We start from the raw sequence: 22,851 nt of genomic DNA on the forward strand, positions 1-22,851 counted from the left end.
TGATGTCCGCCTGGAGCTTTGCAGTGTCTGCAATGGAAGACACTGTCATGCAGATTCGGGTGTCATCTGCAAAGGAAGACACGGTGCTGTGGCTGACATCCTTGTCTATGTCGGATATGAGGATGAGGAACAAGATGGGAGCGAGTACTGTGCCTTGTGGAACAGAGCTTTTCACCGTAGCTGCCTCGGACTTTACTCTGTTGACGACTACTCTCTGTGTTCTGTTAGTGAGGAAATTATAGATCCATCGACCGACTTTTCCTGTTATTCCTTTAGCACGCATTTTGTGCGCTATTACGCCATGGTCACACTTGTCGAAGGCTTTTGCAAAGTCTGTATATATTACATCTGCATTCTTTTTGTCTTCTAGTGCATTTAGGACCTTGTCGTAGTGATCCAATAGTTGTGTCAATCGCATCTACTAGAAAAATGACAGAATGGATAATGAGAACCTTCAAAACTAGGGATGCCAAGCCCTAATATTCTAATGAAATTGCTGACCTAGAAAGTGTACAGAAAACCTTCACGGTACACATAACTGCGATAAAACACCTCAATTACTGGGAGCTCTTGAAGTTCCTGAACCTGTACTCCCTAGAATGCAGGCGGGAGATACATGATTATATACACTTGGAAAATCCTTGAGGGATTAGTACCAAACTTGCACACGAAAATTACTCCCTATGAAAGCAAAACACAATAATTTGTTCATGATTGTAGCCATGTATAAACGTAAGTAACCATTCTTACAGAATTCATTACCTTTGTAACTTGTGAGCTCATTACCTTTGTACCTAGTTCAGCTATCAAAACTTTGGGGGCCCAGTCCCTGGACCCATTACGTACCTCTGTAATCTGTAAATACCTTTGTAACTTGTCATGATTGTGACCATACCTACCTGGAGTTCATTACCTTTGTAAATTGTGAGTTCATTACCTCTGTAACTTGCTCAGCTATCAAAACTTCGGAGTCCAGTCCCTGGACCAATTGTGTACCTCTGTAATCTTTTTACTACCGCCCACAGGATGGGTATTGGGTGCATAATAAACATATTAAACTAATTAAACTAAGATGATGCAGCATCCCCGCAGTGAAAAGCAGGGGCGCCACTAGCACAATAAGAGACGACACAATGAGTGTGTGTGGCCCAAGACTGTTCAACTGCCTCCCAGCATACATAAAGGGGATTACCAAGACCCCCTGGCTGTCTTCAAGAAGGCACTGGACAGGCACCTAAAGTCAGTGCCTGACCAGTCGTAAGTTTCATCCTTAAGTCGTTACCGCCGCCGTCACCGTCGTCGCCGCCGTCGCCGTCGTCGTCGCCGTCGCCGCCGCCGTCGCCGTCGTCGCCGCCGTCGCCGTCGTCGTCGCCGTCGTCGTCGCCGTCGTCGCCGCCGTCGCCGCTGTCACCGTCGTCGCCGCCGTCACCGTCGTCGCCGCTGTCACCGTCGTCACCGTCGTTGCCGCCGTTGCCGCTGTCACCGTCGTCGCCGCCGTCACCGTCGTCGCCGCCGTCACAGTCGTCGCAGCCGTCACCGTTGTCGCCACTGCCGCCGTCGCCGCCACTGCCGCCGTCGCCGCCACTCCTGCCGCCGTCGCCGCCACTTCTGCCGCCTTCGCCGCCGCCGCCTCCGCCGCCGCAGCAGCAGCAGCAGCAGCAGACGCCACCATAAACATGGCCAACGACAACAAAGCTACCAAGAATGACACAGTGGGATTGTTCCTGCAGGCCATGGGTAAGTTGAGAGTAATGATATGATCAGAGCAGTGTGAGTGCTTTATGAGAGTGGTGAGATGGACTTAAGTAGTAGTAAGTGTGTGCCAGAGTGATAGTGACGGAGATACACGTGAGTGTTGAAGGCTGAGTGAGGATGGGTCAGAGGCTGGGCGCGGTGATTTGACTTACCATCAACACTCATCATGACTTTTACTCACCCAAACTTATCTTCTTTGTCACATTCATCATTGTATATATGATAGTATAACGGTGGGAATGTTAGAACGTTATATAATAATATCAGTCAACATTTATCTTAGCCGCACGTTCTTAATTCATTGATGGTGAAATTATTCTTTTAGCTAACAATGCTTTATAGTACAGTGCTGATGATGTATGAAGCTTGATACTACAGCTACTGCTACAGTACTGTACCTGATGATGTATGAAGCTTGATACTACAGCTACTGCTACAGTACTGTACCTGATGATGTATGAAGCTTGATACTACAGCTACTGCTACAGTACTGTACCTGATGATGTATGAAGCTTGATACTACAGCTACTGCTACAGTACTGTACCTGATGATGTATGAAGCTTGATACTACAGCTACTGCTACAGTACTGTACCTGATGATGTATGAAGCTTGATACTACAGCTACTGCTACAGTACTCTAGCTGATGATGTATGAAGCTTGATACTACAGCTACTGCTACAGTACTGTACCTGATGATGTATGAAGCTTGATACTACAGCTACTGCTACAGTACTCTAGCTGATGTATGAAGCTTGATACTACAGCTACTGCTGCAGTACTGTACCTGATGATGTATGAAGCTTGATACTACAGCTACTGCTACAGTACTGTACCTGATGATGTATGAAGCTTGATACTACAGCTACTGCTACAGTACTGTACCTGATGATGTATGAAGCTTGATACTACAGCTACTGCTACAGTACTGTACCTGATGATGTATGAAGCTTGATACTACAGCTACTGCTACAGTACTGTAGCTGATGATGTATGAAGCTTGATACTACAGCTACTGCTACAGTACTCTAGCTGATGATGTATGAAGCTTGATACTACAGCTACTGCTACAGTACTCTAGCTGATGATGTATGAAGCTTGATACTACAGCTACTGCTACAGTACTGTACCTGATGATGTATGAAGCTTGATACTACAGCTACTGCTACAGTACTGTACCTGATGATGTATGAAGCTTGATACTACAGCTACTGCTACAGTACTGTACCTGATGATGTATGAAGCTTGATACTAAGCTACTGCTACAGTACTGTACCTGATGATGTATGAAGCTTGATACTACAGCTACTGCTACAGTACTGTACCTGATGATGTATGAAGCTTGATACTACAGCTACTGCTACAGTACTGTACCTGATGATGTATGAAGCTTGATACTACAGCTACTGCTACAGTACTGTACCTGATGATGTATGCAGCTTGATACTACAGCTACTGCTACAGTACTGTACCTGATGATGTATGAAGCTTGATACTACAGCTACTGCTACAGTACTGTACCTGATGATGTATGCAGCTTGATACTACAGCTACTGCTACAGTACTGTAGCTGATGATGTATGAAGCTTGATACTACAGCTACTGCTACAGTACTCTAGCTGATGATGTATGAAGCTTGATACTACAGCTACTGCTACAGTACTGTACCTGATGATGTATGCAGCTTGATACTACAGCTACTGCTACAGTACTGTAGCTGATGATGTATGCAGCTTGATACTACAGCTACTGCTACAGTACTGTACCTGATGATGTATGAAGCTTGATACTACAGCTACTGCTACAGTACTGTACCTGATGATGTATGCAGCTTGATACTACAGCTACTGCTACAGTACTGTACCTAAAGATGTATGCAGCTTGACACTACAGCTACTGCTACAGTACTGTACCTGATGATGTATGAAGCTTGATACTACATCTACTGCTACAGTACTGTACCTGATGATGTATGCAGCTTGACACTACAGCTGCTGCTACAGTACTGTACCTGATAATGTATGTAGCTTGACACTACAGCTGCTGCTACAGTACTGTACCTGATGATGTATGCAGCTTGACATTACAGCTACTGCTACAGTACTATACCTAATGATGTATAAAGCTTGATACAACAGCTACTGCTACAGTACTGTACCTGATGATGTATGAAGCTTGACACTACAGCTACAGTACTGTACCTGATAATGTATGCAGCTTGCTACTACAGCTACTGCTACAGTACTGTACCTGATGATGTATGCAGCTTGACATTACAGCTACTGCTACAGTACTATACCTAATGATGTATAAAGCTTGATACTACAGCTACTGCTACAGTACTGTAGCTGATGTTGTATGAAGCTTGATACTACAGCTACTGCTACAGTACTGTACCTGATGATGTATGAAGCTTGATACTACAGCTACTGCTACAGTACTGTACCTGATGATGTATGAAGCTTGATACTACAGCTACTGCTACAGTACTGTACCTGATGATGTATGAAGCTTGATACTACAGCTACTGCTACAGTACTGTAGCTGATGTTGTATGAAGCTTGATACTACAGCTACTGCTACAGTACTGTAGCTGATGTTGTATGAAGCTTGATACTGCAGCTACTGCTACAGTACTGTAGATGATGCATGAAGCTTGACACTACAGCTACTGCTACAGTACTGTAGTTGATGATGTATGAAGCTTGACACTACAGCTACTGCTACAGTATGCTAGCTGATGATGTATGAAGCTTGACATTACAGCTACTGCTACAGTACTGTAGCTGATGATGTATGAAGCTTGACACTACAGCTACTGCTACAGTACTGTAGCTGATGTTGTATGAAGCTTGACACTACAGCTACTGCTACAGCACTGTAACTGATGTTGTATGAAGCTTGACACTACAGCTACTCTTACAGTACTGTTACTGATGCTGTATGAAGCTTGACACTACAGCTACTGTAGCTGATGCATGAAGCTTGACACTACAGCTACTCTTACAGTACTGTAGCTGATGCTGTATGAAGCTTGACACTACAGCTACTCTTACAGTACTGTAGCTGATGCTGTATGAAACTTGACACCTCGGCTACTGTTACAGTACTGCAGCTGATGTATGAATCTTGACACTGCAGCTACTCTTGCAGTACTGTATCTGATGTTGTATGAAGTTTGACACAACAGCTACTCTTACAGTACTGTATCTGATTTGCATGAAGCTTAACACTGCAGCTGCTGTTGCATGAAGCTTAACACTGCAACTGCTGTTACAGTAATGTAGCTGATGTTGCATGAAGCCTAACTAAACCAGATGAACCTCACATCCATCCTGTAGCCACTGAGAGCAAACTTATTGTCTTCTTCTTCTCTAGTATAGGATTGAAACTAGCAAGCAAAATCTCAACTGCAAATATTCAGGTGAAAGACTATATTACTGGAAATTTTCCAAATACCACTCTATATCTAGCTCCAGCTAGTCCTACTGAAGTCTCTCATCATAAAGTTACTGAAAAACAAGACAGGAACCTTAAATAACTCACCACCACTCATGTACAAAAAAGCAACTCATGTTCTATCACTCATTATTTCAACTGCTTAACAAATCTGTTGAATGTTCAACTTTCCCATCCATTCTCAAGATAGCAAGGGTTACCCTATTCCTCAAAGAAGGCATTCCAACTGAAGTGATTTACTATATGCCTATATCAAACTTACCATTATTATCTAAAATCTTTGAAAAAATAATACATAAGAAAGTTTGCTCCTACCTAATATCTCACAACATACTTAACCCGTCAGTTTTTGTTTAAGCCAAAAAAAAAAGGTATGAAAGATGCAATTATACAAATGTGTGAACTGCTTTATGCAGCACTTGAAAAAATGAATATCCTCTCGGATTCTTCATGACCTACGGAAAGCATGTGTTACAGTGGACCACAGTATCTTGCACCATAAACTAGACCATTATGGGGTCAGATGACATACCCATGCATACCTGAAATCTTAGCAATAGATACCAGTATGTCTCCACAAATGGTGTAATCTCATCTACTTAGCCTGTAGCCATTGGAGTGCCCCAAGGTATAAGCCTTGCTGAATTTAAACAGTACTACAGAAGGAATACTAGCAAAATAGCTATGAGTTTGATAGACTGGAACAATGGAATGGGCCAAAAACAGGGCATAAATTGGGTAATCCGGCAAAATCACTAATCCAACACCCTACAGGTCCCAGATTTGTGATGGCTGACCTGTATTTGAGCTGATTTTCTCTATTATGATTATTACACTATACAGTATACTACTGTATAAACATTTAAAAATATACCAGAAATGTTATAAATGGTGTAAAGGTGACATTAAAACAATATCAAACATGGTTGACACAAACACACTACCATTATAGTATGCTCCTCACTTAGTGATGAATTCATTTACCGACTTGGTCTTAAGGATGGAACTCCATCATTAAGTGAGGAGAGGCTGTATATGTATTTCCCCCTGTGAAATATAACATACAAAGTTAATATTGGAGGTCTCAGATGCCCCTTCATGCAGCATCATTTGCCCATCACTACAAACTTACCTATAACTTAATTAAATACTAACTTAGGGGAAGGTAGAATACATAATAGCAAAGAAAGAGTAAAAGATGGTCATTGGCTCGTGCAATTCTTAGTAATTCCAGAAGACAGTTGGCAGTTAGCATACAAGATTTTATATATACATTGACTAGAAAAAATCAGAAAATAAAAAAAAAACATTTATTTAAAGTATATACAAATCAGTAATAAAATAAATTTAATGGAAAAATAAACACAAATGCAGTATAATATGATTCTTTATTAACTGTTTGGGTGAAACTTAGTCTATAAAGGATTGCATCATACTGCATTTGTATCTGTTTTTCCAGCATGTCAGTATTTTACACCAATTATCTTGATAATTTTTTATGTTAATTCACTGATTTATCATACTAATCTACTCATTTCCTCTACCTGCTCTCAGTTGATTTATCTTGGTCTCAGTTGCCTCATCTTGGTCTCAGTTGCCTCATCTTGGTCTCAGTTGCCTCATCTTGGTCTCAGCTACCCTGCTTGGTCTCAGTTACCCTGCTTGGTCTCAGCTACCCTGCTTGGTCTCAGTTACCCTGCTTGGTCTCAGCTACCCTGCTTGGTCTCAGTTACCGTGCTTGGTCTCAGTTACCCTGCTTGGTCTCGTTTCCTGCACTTGACAGTACATGCTGGACACAACAGACAAATGATGCCACGTTGTGAATATTATCTTGCTAATGACAAATAAAGAAAAAATAACTTTACAGTTTAGTAATTACAGTAATAAAAGTGGTGCAGTACATGGGAACACCCATGAAGTGAGCTTATCCATGTTTAAGAATAATCAAGTATACCTTTAATGGACAGGAATTTTGTCTCAGATTGATAAATACCTTTTATATAACATAACAACAATAATTTTTTATTTATTATATATTTATTTATTAACCCTTTGACTGTCGCAACCCCCAATCCTGAGGTGTCTCCTGGTGTCGCAAAATTTAAAAAAAAAAAAATTATTTTTTCTTATGAAATGATAGAGAATCTTTTCCCGATTGTAATGACACCAAAAAAACGAAATTTGATGGAAAACTGACGGAATTATGCTCTCGCGAAGTTAGCGACCTCGGCGCTGTTTACAAATCGGCGATTTCGCCCACTTTGAGCCCTATTTTCGGCTAATTCCATTGTTCCAGTCGCCCAAACTCATAGCTATTTCTTTAGAACTTCATTTTTTCTATCGATTGAATACAAGAAACTGCCCATTTACTGATTTCAACTACCTAATAATGTGGTCAGAAATTTGCAATTTGGCCAATTTCACGAAAACTAAAAAATATGACAATTTCAAAATAAGGTCCAGAATGAACAATGCAGACATTCCTGGCTCTAAAATAACATTTTCTTTGTTCATCAGTCACGTCTCCAGGCCCTTCTGATATTACTCTTGCTTTCTATTTTGAATTTTTATTCAAACAAAAAATATTAGACTTACTATTATGCAGACTACTGCAATGCTGTAATAACTGTATAAATAACATCAACCCATTCATGACTGCATATTAGAATGGCTAGTTGGACATTTATTGGACAATGGCATCATTTGTTTACTTTTGAACATTGGCAAAAATCAAACATTTCCCCTACTTTGAGCTCCATTTCTAGGTTCTTTTTATAGTAAAATCAATCAAAATCACCTCTATTTCTGTAATATGTTTTCCATTCTATCAAATGAGACCAAGAAAACGAGAATACAACCATAAATACTATACGAAAATAGACCACAAAGTCGGCATTTTAATTAAAAAAAACGGTCAGAGTTTTTTTTTTTCTCATTATGCACTGCGTGCTCCAGGATTTTTTTTATATGGTGTACACTGACCACACAGACCCATTCTCTCACATGTGGGCCTACCAGCTTTCTCCTGCTTGATTTGAAGCCGCTAGAATTTATGAGTATATATACGTCAAACACGGCACCTCGTAAAACGTATATATACGGCCGTGACAGTCAAAGGGTTAATTATCACACTGGCCGATTCCCACCAAGGCAGGGTGGCCCGAGAAAGAAAAACTTTCACCATCATTCACTCCATCACTGTCTTGCCAGAAGGGTGCTTTACACTACAGTTTTTAAACTGCAACATTAACACCCCTCCTTCAGAGTGCAGGCACTGTACTTCCCATCTCCAGGACTCAAGTCCGGCAAACAATAATAGTAACATAATTTTTATTTTGGCATAATACATGTTTATACAAAGGAATGTAACAATTTGGTGAATATGCCAAAAGCCACTTTATAATGCAGAGTATTTTGGGCAAACTTAAGACTAACTTAAGATTAGTAAGGCAGTAACAAGGCTGTAATTGAGCATACCATTATTAGGTGAGTTACAGTGAATACAAGAAAATTCAGTATTCAACTAGTTCATGCTATATCGCTTTAATTAGTTAGGTAGAGAAGAATTACAGTTTTGATATAGTATATAAAAAAATACAGTATTACAATTTAGAACAATGAAGTTGAAACAATTTTAAGTCTGCTGCATTGAAGTAATATATAGATGGTGGTGATGTATTCACTATACTCCCCATGTCTGCTGTATTGAAGCAGTATAGATGGTGGTGATGTCTTCACTATACTCCCCAAGTCTGCTGTACTGAAGCATTATAGATGGTGATGATGTCTTTTCTCACATAAGATGTTTGTTTAACCCGTAAACAGTCCAAACGTATATATGTTTTTTCAACATTTGAAAGTATGTAAAAAAAGTATATCTTCTTTTTGTTTTTTACATTTGAAAATGTGTAAAAAAACTTTGATCTACTTTTTTTTTTGTTATATTTGAAAATATGTAAAAAAAACGTAGATCTACTTTTGTAGCACTACACATGTGAACGTAGATCTGCTTGGACCGTTTACGAGTTAACATAATGCATTTGTTTGTGTATTTACCTAGTTTTGTTTGAAGAAATTAAGATCCAGCTTCTGGATGCTGTCTTTGACTATTGTGTTGTGTATGGGCTTAGTTCCACATCTATCTGTTTTATCCTGAAGACTCACTTGCATGTTTATTTTCCTTTTATACCTCTCAGCATGTTGTACGTCTTTTAAAAATTGTCTTTAATCATCTTCTCATTATTTACCTTTTAGTATTTTGTGTTTTCATTATGTTCCTTCTGAACCTTTTTTTTTTTTTTCTCCATTGTTTATTATGGTTTACTTTTTTGTTTATCCTCATGGGTCAGGTTCTTTATTAATATTTATATTATCTGGTGTGCATTCTTCTATAAAGGAAAAGGTGTCTGTGTTTATTATTAGATTAATATTTTTATGAAGCCATTGTTATTTTTAACCTACATTTTATAGCATTTGCATTAGAATTAGAGGATTAGATTGAAAAAATCATCTGTATGTATGCTTAATGTCTGGTTGATTATTATTATTAATTTGAATTTTTATTCTAAAATGTGCTGTAATGGATAACAAATTATGAGTGTAAAATTTGTTTTTTGCAAGTTTGGATTAATGAGCAGTTCAGAAATAATGTGATTTAGCTGCAGACTAAAACAACAGGTTTGGTGTTAATACGTGTTTGTTACTTGATGATCTTAACTGGTTAGCACTGCTGTGTTAATTTGTTAATCTCTTTACAGTGGACCGTGAACCGGGGAAAAGAAAAGTGAAACCGTCCAAAGCTGCACTTGTTGACCTGTCAGAATTAGATTTGGGAGAAAGTTCAGATGACAGTGACTTCAATGTTGATGAAGCCAAACTGAATGATGATGATGACATTTCTATTAATAGTGATCCAGATGCTCCTGATATCGATGATGATGACTATGATGACGAGGATGATGATGAGATGGAAGATGAAGGTGAAAGTGAAGAAGAGATAGAAACACCACCTGATAAAGAAAAGAACCTAAGTGTCACTCAATTGTTGGAACAAGCAAAGAAGAAACAGGCTCTAGAGGTACATAAGACACATTAGTAAGAGCATGAAAAAAAGAGTAGATGTAGTAGGAATACAGTTGATTTTTTAAGATTTAGTTTTTTTAAGTTGGCCTTTTTCTGTTAATGTTTGAATGTTTTGATATTTTTTTGGTAAAAGCTTTGAAAATTTAATTAGTAAATGGTTTGCATCTATTACCAGATGTGATGACTGGTCGGTCAAGCTAAACACCATCAGATACCAAGAATAGCACTCTTGATACTAGATGGGTGACCATATAAAATTAGATTGTATTTTAATCAGGGTATTCAACAAATTCTAATCATGCAATAGAGCGAAAAAATAATGTGAAGGACCTGGGAGTGATAATGTCAGAGGATCTCACCTTCAGAGACCACAACAGTGTATCTTCCGCATCCACAAGAAAAATGATAGGATGGATAATGAGAACCTTCAAAACTAGGGATGCCAAGCCCATGATGATTCTCTTCAAATGGCATCTTCTCTATAGGCTGGAATACTGCTGTACACTAACTGCCCTCTTCAAGGCAGGCAAAATTGCTGACCTGGAGGGTGTACAAAGAACTTTCATGGCACACATAAGTGCGATAAGGCACCTAAATTACTGGGAACCGTTGAAGGCCCTTCATTTGTATTCCCTGGAATGCAGGCGAGAGAGATAGATGATAACATACACTTGGAAAATCCTAGAGGGATTAGTACCAAACTTGCTCACAAAAATCACTCCCTATGAAAGCATAAGACTCGGCAGGAGATACAACATTCTCCCACTGAAAAGCAGGGCCGCCATGAGTACACTGAGAGACAACACAGTGTCTGGGACCCAAAACTGTTCAACTGCCTCCCAGAATACAGTAGACCCCTGGCTGTCTTCAAAGGGCACTGGACAGGCACCTAAAGTCAGTACCTGACCAGCCAGGCTGTGGTTCATATGTTTGTATGTGGCCAACAGTAACAGCCTGGTTGATCAGAGCCTGATCCACCATGAGGCCTGGTCTAAGACTGGGCCGTGGGGGTGTTGACCCCTGAAACCCTCTCCTGGTATACTCCAGGTAACCGAGATAGCTTCAGTATATTAATTATTGACAATCAGTCCTTTGTTGGGTATGTATATCTGTTGTAAAATTTCAGTAAATATTCTGTATATGGCATATATTTTAGGTATGGTCGTATCAGCTAGTGGGTCTGAAGAATAAGGTATGGCACACTGTGTAGGAGAAAGAAAATTGCAAGTGTTGAGTGTGTGTAGGTGGGTGCACAGATGAGTATATTGCAGAGTGGTGATAACACACTTGTATTGGTGTGAGGCATGGTCATTAAATGTTGAGGCAAGAAGGATGTTGGAGGCAATGACAATGAGAGTGTTGTGCAGTAGGAATATTTTGCAGAGAGTAAGGAATAAAGAAATTAGTGGATGGTGTTTTGTTATTAATGTTATACAATAATTTAAAGAGTGGAAGAGGGCTATTGAGATTTCGATAAAATGATGGGATAGATCTTGTTCATTAGTTATTTTATACCTGTGACCTGTGACTTATTGTCTTACTATGATTATGCCATCACAAGTAAACATTGTTGAATGTTTTTCTTATTATCATGTTTGAGTTTATGAAGTCTATACAGTAGTCTGTTGCTTTTTGTTAGACACTCATTTACATACACTCTCTGCTTAATTTTAATGGAAGTACAGTATTGATTAGGTCCTTTTGTTGAGTCAGTTGAATGGAATCTTAGCATAACACTTTGCTTTTGTCCCGGTTTGCCTAACAGTCGGGCCTCCTTGATCTGATAATTTTTTAAGTTAACCTTCAGCTCATCTTTGACTGACTGAAGTGCGATGTTTAAACAAGTATCTTGGTTTGTGTCTGTAGGTAAACTAGTACTGTTTAGAATTATGACATCTAGTGATGTTTCTTGTTCCATTAGATACTTTTCATTCTGTAGGCATGTACTCAATTGAGAGTCCATGTTTGACTTCCAGTCTTGTACAGCTTCTGCCAGCTGGGCTTTTAGGGAAGTTATTTGTTCAGTATGACTCACAACAGTTGTTTGAATTCCAGTATGTTCCTCATTCTTTTTGGTCAGGTTAGTCAGTTTTTCCTCTAGTTTGCTAATCCTTGTACTTTGAGTCAGTTTAGAGTGCTCTGGTTTGCTGATGCTTGCATTTTGAGTCATCTGAGAGCACTCTAGATCTTCAATCTTTTTTTCATTGGGTTTGTTTTGTGAATGCAGCATACTATTTTCTTGTATAATGATGTGTAGGTTATTGATGAACTGTTGTTGGTGAGGACTGAGTATCTGGGCTGTACCTGGGGATGTAGATGAGTTGTTGTCAGTGCTGTCAATTGGGGTGAAGTGGTCTTGTAGGTCAGCCGTGGTTGATGATGTATGGTTAGCTGGGGTATGGGAAATGGCTGAATCCTTCAAATGAAGGGGAGTGATCCAACATGATTGTTGTTGTGTAGCCCTGGGCAGTGCTTGGGGGGGGGTGGATGATGATTCTCTGGCATCCTTCAGGGTAGACATGATAGGTATAAGTTTCCTTGTCGTTTTGGTACTATTCTTGGAGTTGTTTCTCCTGTGTTTCCCTCCCATGTGAACACTGGTGCAGTTGGTGTGGGCAGTGCAGTTACGGAGAATTTAGTGGTACACGTTGCAGGGCTGATGTTTGGTATGTCGGGCAGTTTTCTTTTTGGTCATCTATTTGGTCAGGTTGTAGACATCACTGTCATTTTTTTGGGGTCATTATGGGTTCCACGTATGTTACTGCAGTAGTACTTGCAATTAGACCATCACAGGAGCTGAAATTGTTCCAAGGGGCTGTGGGTAGAATGAAAGGGGGTAAAGCATCTGGGATTGATAGGATCAAGACAGAAATGTTAAAAGCAGGTGGGGATATAGTTTTGGAATAGTTGGTGCTTTTATTTAATAAATGTATGGGAGAGGGGAAGATGCCTAGGAATTGGCAGAGAGCATGCACATTTCTTTTGTATAAATGCAAAGGAGACAAAAGAGAGGGCTCCTTTAGTGCTCCTTGTCTTATCCTTAGACTTAACCCACTTCTGCCACTGCTGCTGCTACGACTGCTACTACTAATACTTCTACATCTACATCTCCTTTATTACTATTACTGCTTCTACCTTCTACTACTATTACTACCACTACTATTGCCTCCCTTTGTTCCCCTTTCTCTCTCTTGTGGCATTAACTACTCCCCCTACTCTCTACTACCTCTACTACTACTACCACCACTACCAGCATTACCACTACTGTTACTTCTTGTTCCTCCTCTCTTTCTCCCGTCCATGTCCTCCTCGCCTATATATCCTGGCTCACTCACTCCCTTCTGTCAGTGTGACTTGTGAATGGTCCAGGATGGGCCAAAATGTCATCATGAGCTTTTCTCTCTCTTATGTGTGGGTTATTTGTGTATGTGTAATCATTACATATGAACATCAAGACTTTTGACTGCCTTAATGTTGGCCTCTCGAAGCAACACAGTCATTGAACATCTTGAAAATGGTTCAGTATTTTGCTGTTCCTAGGGAGCTGGTTGATGGACCATGCTCTGTTTTTGTGCTTTTCTGTGTAAGCTGAAGTTTGATTATGGCTGTCAGGTCTGTTTGTTGTTTGTTCTATTCTCCTGAAAATGGTAGATGATGTTCATGTTTCTCATCTAGGTATCACACTGTGCTAGGCATTCAGAGCTTCCTAAGTTTAGTCTGTAGATTCTGGCTTACTCCCTTTGATCTTCTGTGTAAAAGTCTGAGTTAGACGTTTATGGTAAATAATTTTTAAGAGGTGGCATTCTTTCAATGGTAGGAGGGGTTTGTTCACCTTTCCTTTGTAGTATGACTAATATCCTTCCATATGCCCAACCATGGGTCTCATTATTTTGTATATAAGAGCTTGCAAATGGATATGTATTACTTTACTTTTTTCAAAATGCTAATAATTTTTACTTATGCTATCTGATCACTTTATTACCAAAAATTCATCACTTCTCAGGGTGTGGAACGGCCTAAAATCTTGGTGTGTGCTGTATGTCTTGGCGATCACTCTGATGATGTAAATGAAATTGTGACCTGTGATGGATGTAGTGTGTCTGTCCATGAAGGCTGCTATGGTATTAGTGACTCAATATCAGTATCAAGCACAGTTTCATCAAGTTCTACTGAACCTTGGTTTTGTGATGCCTGTAAGGCAGGTGTGGTGAATCCACCTTGTGAACTTTGTCCAAATCTTGGTAAGTCCAGTATGTTATCATCTCAGATCTTTTCACCTCTTCCACATAGCATTGCATGACCTGTACAGGCTTAGTTCTTTTTATAATAATAATCCAGTCAGATCAGTCCATAATCAGTCGTATAGGAACAATTCAGATTTAGTAATTAGGTAATGTTAAGTTAATGGGAGAACATTGCACCACAGGTTAAATATCGATTTATCTGTAGTGTAGCAACTGTGTACAAGATACTTCTCTTGTAAGTCTACTCATTTATTATGTAACATGATACGTAAGTTTTAAAAGATGTAAGCACAAAGATGTTTTTAGCAGGAAAAATCACCAGTTTAAGGGGTAATGGGATCAGAGCTAGTTATTACATCCTGCTCCATAAATCCATCATCAGTTTTACAAACTAAAATGTACCAGTTTGGTATCATCTCCCAGAATATTTTTGATTTATATGACATTAGTTATTTTGATCAAAGGGATTTTTGTTAACTTATGAAAAAACTGTTACAGTTTTGTTGAATTTCATTTTAATGTGCTTTTCATAACTAAACAAAAAAAAAGTTACCTTAGATGTTAAGCAAAAGTTTCTCCAATTTTTTTCTTATATGTATAAAAGACATTGCTTTGGTATACAACTGTTTGAGATGTATGAATATGAAGCTGATAGTGTTAGATGTTACTGTATACACAGGGAAGAAAACTAGAAAACACAAGAGACCAGTTAGGAATATCTGCCTGTGCTGTCATAAGGTAATCTACCTTACCTTGGCAAGGAAGCATACTTTATTGAGAGGTAATTGCTTCATAAGCCCATTATGATTTCTTGAAGGTAAACATTATAGAACTGTGTGGGACAGTATGAGGAAAATAGATTAGAAAATAGATTTGTACTGGTCTTTTACAGTTTCACTTGTTTCTTCTTCGTCATCAGAGGATGAGCTTCCTGTGAGTAGTGGGCCAATTCTAAAGTTTTTTTTACTTGGATTTTATATATGTGTAGAAACATTTTAGAACTTTTTGCATTTGTTGATATGAGTTAAGGGTTCTCTGGATCATTACCCATGAAATATCTGATACTGTGGTTCTCTGTTTACCTTGTCCCAGTCATTGCTCTGATTGTTGAACAGTCTTTCATATAGACTATTTTTTAGGTTCTGTATGCATGGATTTATGCTTGTCTGTACTTCAGCAAGATTATGATTGGAATATATTGTATTTGATGTTTGTCTCAAGTGCCCTTATACAGCAAAACTTTTTTTCAGGGTATACAATTTTCAAGGAGACAGAGATGGGGAGGTGGGTGCACTTAGTGTGTGCCTTATACATTCCTGGTGTTGCCTTCAGTGAGGTTGGTAATTAAAAACCTTAAATTTAAAATTAATATTACATAAATTTTAGAAAAGTACCAATACAGAATACAAATTTAAATACAGCTGGTAAACGTATGTTATGTTTATTATTTAAAACTGTTTAGCTACAGTAATACACTACAGCCTCTCCTCACTTAGCGACATATTCGTTTACCAACTACTCGGACTAATGACGGGCTCTCTGACCAGTATGCATGCCTAAATAATGTATATTAGAGCTGATTTCTTCTTTTCTGTTTATTACATTATACAGAACACTACTGTATAAACATTTAAAAATATACCAGAAATGTTATAAATGGTACAAAGGTGACATTAAAACAATATCAGAGATGCTTGACACAAACACACTACCAGTATACTATGCTCCTCTCTTAGCGATGAATTAGTTTACTGATGTGGTCTTAGGAACGAAGCTCCATCGTTAAGTGAGAAGAGGCTATAGTGTACTGGATCTTTTCATTCCAGATAGGGTTTATTCTGGCTCAAACTGTCTGTTTCATGTTTCATGGACACATGCGGTTTAATGAAAGGTTAGATGGTGAGATAGCATACTATAATTTTTTTTGCCTAGTGATGCACCTGACTTAAATTTTGTTTACAAACTGCAAATATACATCATTTTATTCTCTATTTACATTGAATTCCAAATTACTATGGTGACATATCTAAACAGGATAAATTGAACTCCTATTCTGCAAGCCTGCCTGTCTGCTTGCTTGCTCCTGCAAGCAAGCAGATAGGCAAAAGCAAATTGTGCAAAAAGTGCCACAAGTGGCAGAGGAAACACAAGGCACTGCAATGTCTTCATTTTTATTAACCCTTTGAGGGTCAAGACCCTTGATCCTGAACTCCCACTCAGGAGGGAAAAAATTTCTAAAAAAAAAGAAAAAAAAATTTTTCTTATGAAATGATAGAGAACCTTTTCCTGATGGTAATGACACAAAAAGTATGTAATTTGATGGGAAACTTAGGGAATTATGCTCTCGCAAAGTTAGCGGTCTTGACGATATTTACGCATGTGATTTTGCCCACTTTGAGCCCTATTTTCGGCCAATTCCATTGTTCCAGTCTACTAAAATCATAGCTATTTTGCTAGAACTCCATTTGTTCTATCAGTTGAGTACAAGAAACTGCCCATTTACCAATTTCAACTACCCAATAAAGTGGTCAGAAATTGGCATTTTGGCCAATTTCACACAAATTTCAAAAGATGCCAATTTCAAAATAGGGTCCAGAATAAGCAAGACAGACATTCCTGGCACTAAAATAGTACTTTCTCTGTTCATTAGTCACATCTCCAGGCCCCTCTTATATTACTCTTGCTTGCCATTTTGAGTTTTTATTCTCACAAAAACTAGAAGATTTACTGTTATGCAGACTACTGCATTTTTGTAAAAAATGGTATAAATAATATCAGTGCACTTGTGAAAGAATATTAGACTCGCCAGTTGACATGTATTGGTCGCGTGGCATGATTTTTTACCCTTGAACATCGGCAAAAATCAAACATTTCTGCTACATTGAGCTCAATTTCAAGGTACTTTTCACCGTGAAACCAATCAAAATCATATCTATTTCTGTAATATATTTTCCACTCTATCAAATGAGACCAAGAAAACGAGCATACAATAATAAATACCATACAAAAATACACTGCAAAGTCACTGTTTTAAACATCGTCGGAGTTTTTTTTCTCATTATGCACTGCTTGCTGCAGGAATTTTTTTTATACTGTGCACACTGACCACGCAGACCCATTCTTTCATATGTAGGCCTACCAGCTTTCTTCCACTAGATTTGAAGGTGCTAGAATTTTGGCGTATAAGTACATGACCAACCCTGGCTGTTAAGATGTACGTGTACATGACCGACCCTCAAAGGGTTAAAAATATAATTATTCCTTGCTCTCATGTATCTATTTATAATACATATGTAGTAGGTTTAATGCCTTTGATCACATGCACAGAGAGTATGTGGCCTCCATAGTTTCTTTTCCAGATAATGTTTTCAGCTTTACCACTTTACATGAATATAATAAAAATTTAAATTCAACTGTATTAAAACATCTGGAAGAGGACATGCAGAGCATTTTTCAGGTAACCAAACCTTACCATTTTTACATGTTCTTATAACTTAATGTGAAAGACACATGCAGCTCTTCAGTATCTTTATTGCGGCTTCTTTATTCTAATACAGAGGTGATTTTAACGAAGCCATGTAGCCTGTCATACCATGATTTATATGCCTTTCAAGTCACTTTGTTTTGTTCCATCCTCTTTGAATGTCCAAACCACATCAGCAACCCTTTCTCTGCCCTCTGGATAATACTTATAGAAACCCTGCACCTCCTCCTATTCTCCAAGCTACGGATTCTCTGCATTATATTCACACAGCACATTGCCCTCAGACACTACATCTCCACTGTCTCCAGCCTTCTCGTTGTTGCAACATTCACCACCCATGCTTCACAACCATATAAGAGCATTGGTATAAATATACTCTCATACATTCCCTTCTTTGCTTCCATGGATAATGTTCTGTCTCCACAGACTCCTCAGTGCTCCACTCACATTTTTTCTATGATTCACCTTATCTTTCATAGATCAGTCTCCTATTAAGTCCACTCCCAAATACATATCTGAATACATTTATTTCCTCCATACTTCCTCCCTCCAATCTGATATCCAATCTTTCATTACCTAAATTTTTTTGTTATCCTCATCACCTTGCTCTTTCCTACATTCACTTTTAATTACCTTCTGTGACATACCCTTTCAGACTATTTCACCACTCTCTGCAACTTCTCTTCACAATCTCCCAAAAGTACAGTGTCATCAGATTCTTTATCTCTTAATCCCACACCTCTTGCCAACACTCGAGCATTCACTTACAATCCCATCTATAAATATATTGAACACCCATGGTGATATCACGCATCCCTGTCTAATGCCTCCTTTTACTAGGAAATAATCTTCTCTCCTACATATTCTAAACTGAGCCTCACTGTCCTCGTAAAAACTCTTCACTGCTTTCAGTAACCTACCACCTATTCCATGCATTTGCAATATCTGCCATATTGCTCTTCTAGCCACCCTATCATATGCCTTTCCCAAATCCATAATTTTTTTTTTTTTTAACAAGTCGGCTGTCTCCCACCGAGGCAGGGTGACCCAAAAAGAAAGAAAATCCCCAAAAAGAAAATACTTTCATCATCATTCAACACTTACCTCACTCACACATAATCACTGTTTTTGCAGAGGTGCTCAGAATACAACAGTTTAGAAGCATATATCTATAAAGATACACAACATATCCCTCCAAACTTCCAATATCCCAAACCCCTCCTTTAGAGTGCAGGCATTGTACATCCCATTTCCAGGACTCAAGTCCGGCTATATAAAAATAACTGGTTTCCCTGAATCCCTTCACTAAATATTACCCTGCTCACACTCCAACAGCTCTTCAGGTCCCAAATACCATTTGTCTCCATTCACTCCTATCGAACACTCTCACGCACGCCTGCTGGAAGTCCAAGCCCCTTGCCCACAAAACCTCCCTTACCCCTTCCTTCCAACCTTTTCGAGGACGACCCCTACCCCACTTTCCTTCCCCTACAAATTTATACGCTCTCCATGTCATTCTACTTTGATCTATTCTCTCTAAATGACCAAACCACCTCAACAACCCCTCTTCAGCCCTCTGACTTATACTTTTATTAACTCCACAGCTTCTCCTAATTTCCACACTCCGAATTTTCTGCATAATATTTACACCACACATTGCCCTTAAACAGGACATCTCCACTGCCTCCAACTGCCTCCTTGCTGCTGCATTTACAACCCAAGCTTCACACCCATATAAGAGTGTTGGTACTACTATACTTTCATACATTCCCTTCTTTGCCTCCATAGATAACATTTTTTGTCTCCTCATATACCTCAACGCACCACTCACCTTTTTTCCCTCATCAATTCTATGATTAACCTCATCCTTTATAAATCCATCCGCCGACACGTCAACTCCCAAATATCTGAAAACATTCACTTCTTCCATACTCCTCCTCCCCAATTTGATATCCAATTTTTATTTATCTAAATCATTTGATACCCTCATCACCTTTCTCTTTTCTATGTTCACTTTCAACTTTCTACCTTTACACACACTCCCAAACTCATCCACTAACCTTTGCAATTTTTCTTTAGAATCTCTCATAAGCACAGTATCATCAGCAAAAAGTAACTGTCAATTCCCATTTTGTATTTGATTTCCCATAATTTAATCCCACCCTTTTCCTAATACCCTAGCATTTACTTCTTTTACGACCCCATCTATAAATATATTAAACAACCATGGTGACATTACACATCCCTGTCTAAGACCTACTTTTACCGGGAAGTAGTCTCCCTCTCTTCTACACACCCTAACCTGAGCCTCACTATCCTCATAAAAACTCTTTACAGCATTTAGTAACTTACCACCTATTCCATATACTTGCAACATCTGCCACATTGCTCCCCTATCCACTCTATCATATTATTTTTATTTTATTATCACACTGGCCGATTCCCACCAAGGCAGGGTGGCCCGAAAAAGAAAAACTTTCACCATCATTCACTCCATCACTGTCTTGCCAGAAGGGTGCTTTACACTACAGATTTTAAACTGCAACATTAACACCCCTCCTTCAGAGTGCAGGCACTGTACTTCCCATCTCCAGGACTCAAGTCCGGCCTGCCGGTTTCCCTGAATCCCTTCATAAATGTTACTTTGCTCACACTCCAACAGCACGTCAAGTATTAAAAACCATTTGTCTCCATTCACTCCTATCAAACACGCTCACTCATGCCTGCTGGAAGTCCAAGCCCTTCGCACACAAAACCTCCTTTACCCCCTCCCTCCAACCTTTCCTAAGCCGACCCCTACCCCGCCTTCCTTCCACTACAGACTGATACACTCTTGAAGTCATTCTGTTTCGCTCCATTCTCTCTACATGTCCGAACCACCTCAACAACCCTTCCTCAGCCCTGTGGACAACAGTTTTGGTAATCCCGCACCTCCTCCTAACTTCCAAACTACGAATTCTCTGCATTATATTCACACCACACATTGCCCTCAGACATGACATCTCCACTGCCTCCAGCCTTCTCCTCGCTGCAACATTCATCACCCACGCTTCACACCCATATAAGAGCGTTGGTAAAACTATACTCTCATACATTCCCCTCTTTGCCTCCAAGGACAAAGTTCTTTGTCTCCACAGACTCCTAAGTGCACCACTCACTCTTTTTCCCTCATCAATTCTATGATTCACCTCATCTTTCATAGACCCATCCGCTGACACGTCCACTCCCAAATATCTGAATACGTTCACCTCCTCCATACTCTCTCCCTCCAATCTGATATTCAATCTCTCATCACCTAATCTTTTTGTTATCCTCATAACCTTACTCTTTCCTGTATTCACCTTTAATTTTCTTCTTTTGCACTCTATCATATGCCTTTTCTAAATCCATAAATCCAATAAAGACTTCCCTACCTTTATCTAAATACTGTTCACATATATGCTTCAATGTAAACACTTGATCTACACATCCCCTACCCACTCTAAAACCTCCTTGCTCGTCCTTGCTCATCCGGCTGGGGCTCAACCACAGCCAACCACCTTAGACCCTTAATAATCAACTAAAAGCTGCTGTGCAGGTGATAACCTGCTCCTTTGCTAGACAACACATCCCACCACTTTTCAAAAGACTCAACTTGCTAAATATACAAGACATACACTCTTATTATTGTGCCTACTACATATACAGAACTTTAAACTCCACTGTAAACCCTCCCCTAAAACTACTCCTTGATAGTTACAACAGAATGCACAGTCACAATACAAGGCATAAGGCCCTTTTCAACATCCCTTGAGTAAAACTCTCACTGTGCAAGAACGCTATGCACATAAAAGGCCCAAAGATCTGGAACTCGCTACCGGAACAAGCCAAGGATCCCCAGACAACTTATAAATTTAGGACTCTGCTAAAAAATAAAATTATCTCACAATATTAACCAAATCAACCAAACATCTACTGGCTAGTTTTATCATGTGACCTCCTGGCTTTTAATTCTGCCATTCCATAAAATATTACCACCTGCACCATTCCTTGTAAATTAGATTTTGTACTAAGTGTACGTAAGATTTATTAAGTCCAAATAAGATTGTAAAACAGCTAACCACTATTCTATGTTTAGTTTTAAGTAATAATTACTATGTACTATTATCTTATCTAGTTTTAATTAGTTACTATGTATTAGGATTAGTTTTCCTGAAATGCCTCAGCGTGATAGTGGCTATCTTTGTACTTAGCAAATCAAAATTGTAATTACACATTGTAACCTTTACAAAGAAATAAACTTATTATTAATGTTATTATTAATTTTTTTTTTTTCAACAAACCGGCCATATCCCACCAAGGCAGGGTGGCCCAAAAAGAAAAACGAAAGTTTCTCTTTTTAAATTTAGTAATTTATACGGGAGAAGGGGTTACTAGCCCCTTGCTCCCGGCATTTTAGTCGCCTCTTACAACACACATGGCTTATGGAGGAAGAATTTTGTTCCACTTCCCCATGGAGATAAGAGGAAATAAACAAGAACAAGAACTAGAAAGAAAATAGCAGAAAACCCAGAGGGGTGTGTATATATATGCTTGTACATGTATGTGTAGTGTGATCTAAGTGTAAGTAGAAGTAGCAAGACGTACCTGAAATCTTGCATGTTCATGAGACAGAAAAAAGGATGCAAGCAATCCTACCATCATGTAAAACAATTACAGGCTTTCATTTTACACTCACTTGGCAGGACGGTAGTACCTCCCTGGGCGGTTGCTGTCTACCAACCTACTACCTAGATTATTATTAATACCCTTATCTAAATACATGCTTCACTCCAAACACTTGGTCTA

At 39.0% G+C, this 22,851-nt stretch overlaps 1 protein-coding gene across 3 annotated transcripts in view; it reads left to right on the forward strand.

Annotated features, from left to right (window-relative positions):
* The first annotated feature begins 1,621 nt into the window (after positions 1–1,621).
* The window catches only part of LOC128688668 (PHD finger protein rhinoceros), a 115,860-nt gene continuing 94,630 nt past the window's right edge, over positions 1,622–22,851 (forward strand). For all 3 annotated transcript variants that reach the window (XR_011391926.1, XR_011391927.1, XM_070084471.1), the window contains exons 1-4: positions 1,622–1,737; positions 9,972–10,291; positions 14,300–14,537; positions 15,791–15,876. Coding sequence is in view for 1 of the 3 variants with exons in the window: in XM_070084471.1 (XP_069940572.1) it covers positions 1,677–1,737; positions 9,972–10,291; positions 14,300–14,537; positions 15,791–15,876 (705 nt within the window). In the remaining 2 variants the exon portion in view is untranslated. The remainder of the gene's footprint in view (positions 1,738–9,971; positions 10,292–14,299; positions 14,538–15,790; positions 15,877–22,851) is intronic.

The sequence above is a fragment of the Cherax quadricarinatus genome, chromosome 13 (assembly GCF_038502225.1).
Source record: "Cherax quadricarinatus isolate ZL_2023a chromosome 13, ASM3850222v1, whole genome shotgun sequence".
In the NCBI taxonomy this organism is placed as follows: Eukaryota; Metazoa; Arthropoda; class Malacostraca; order Decapoda; family Parastacidae; genus Cherax; species Cherax quadricarinatus.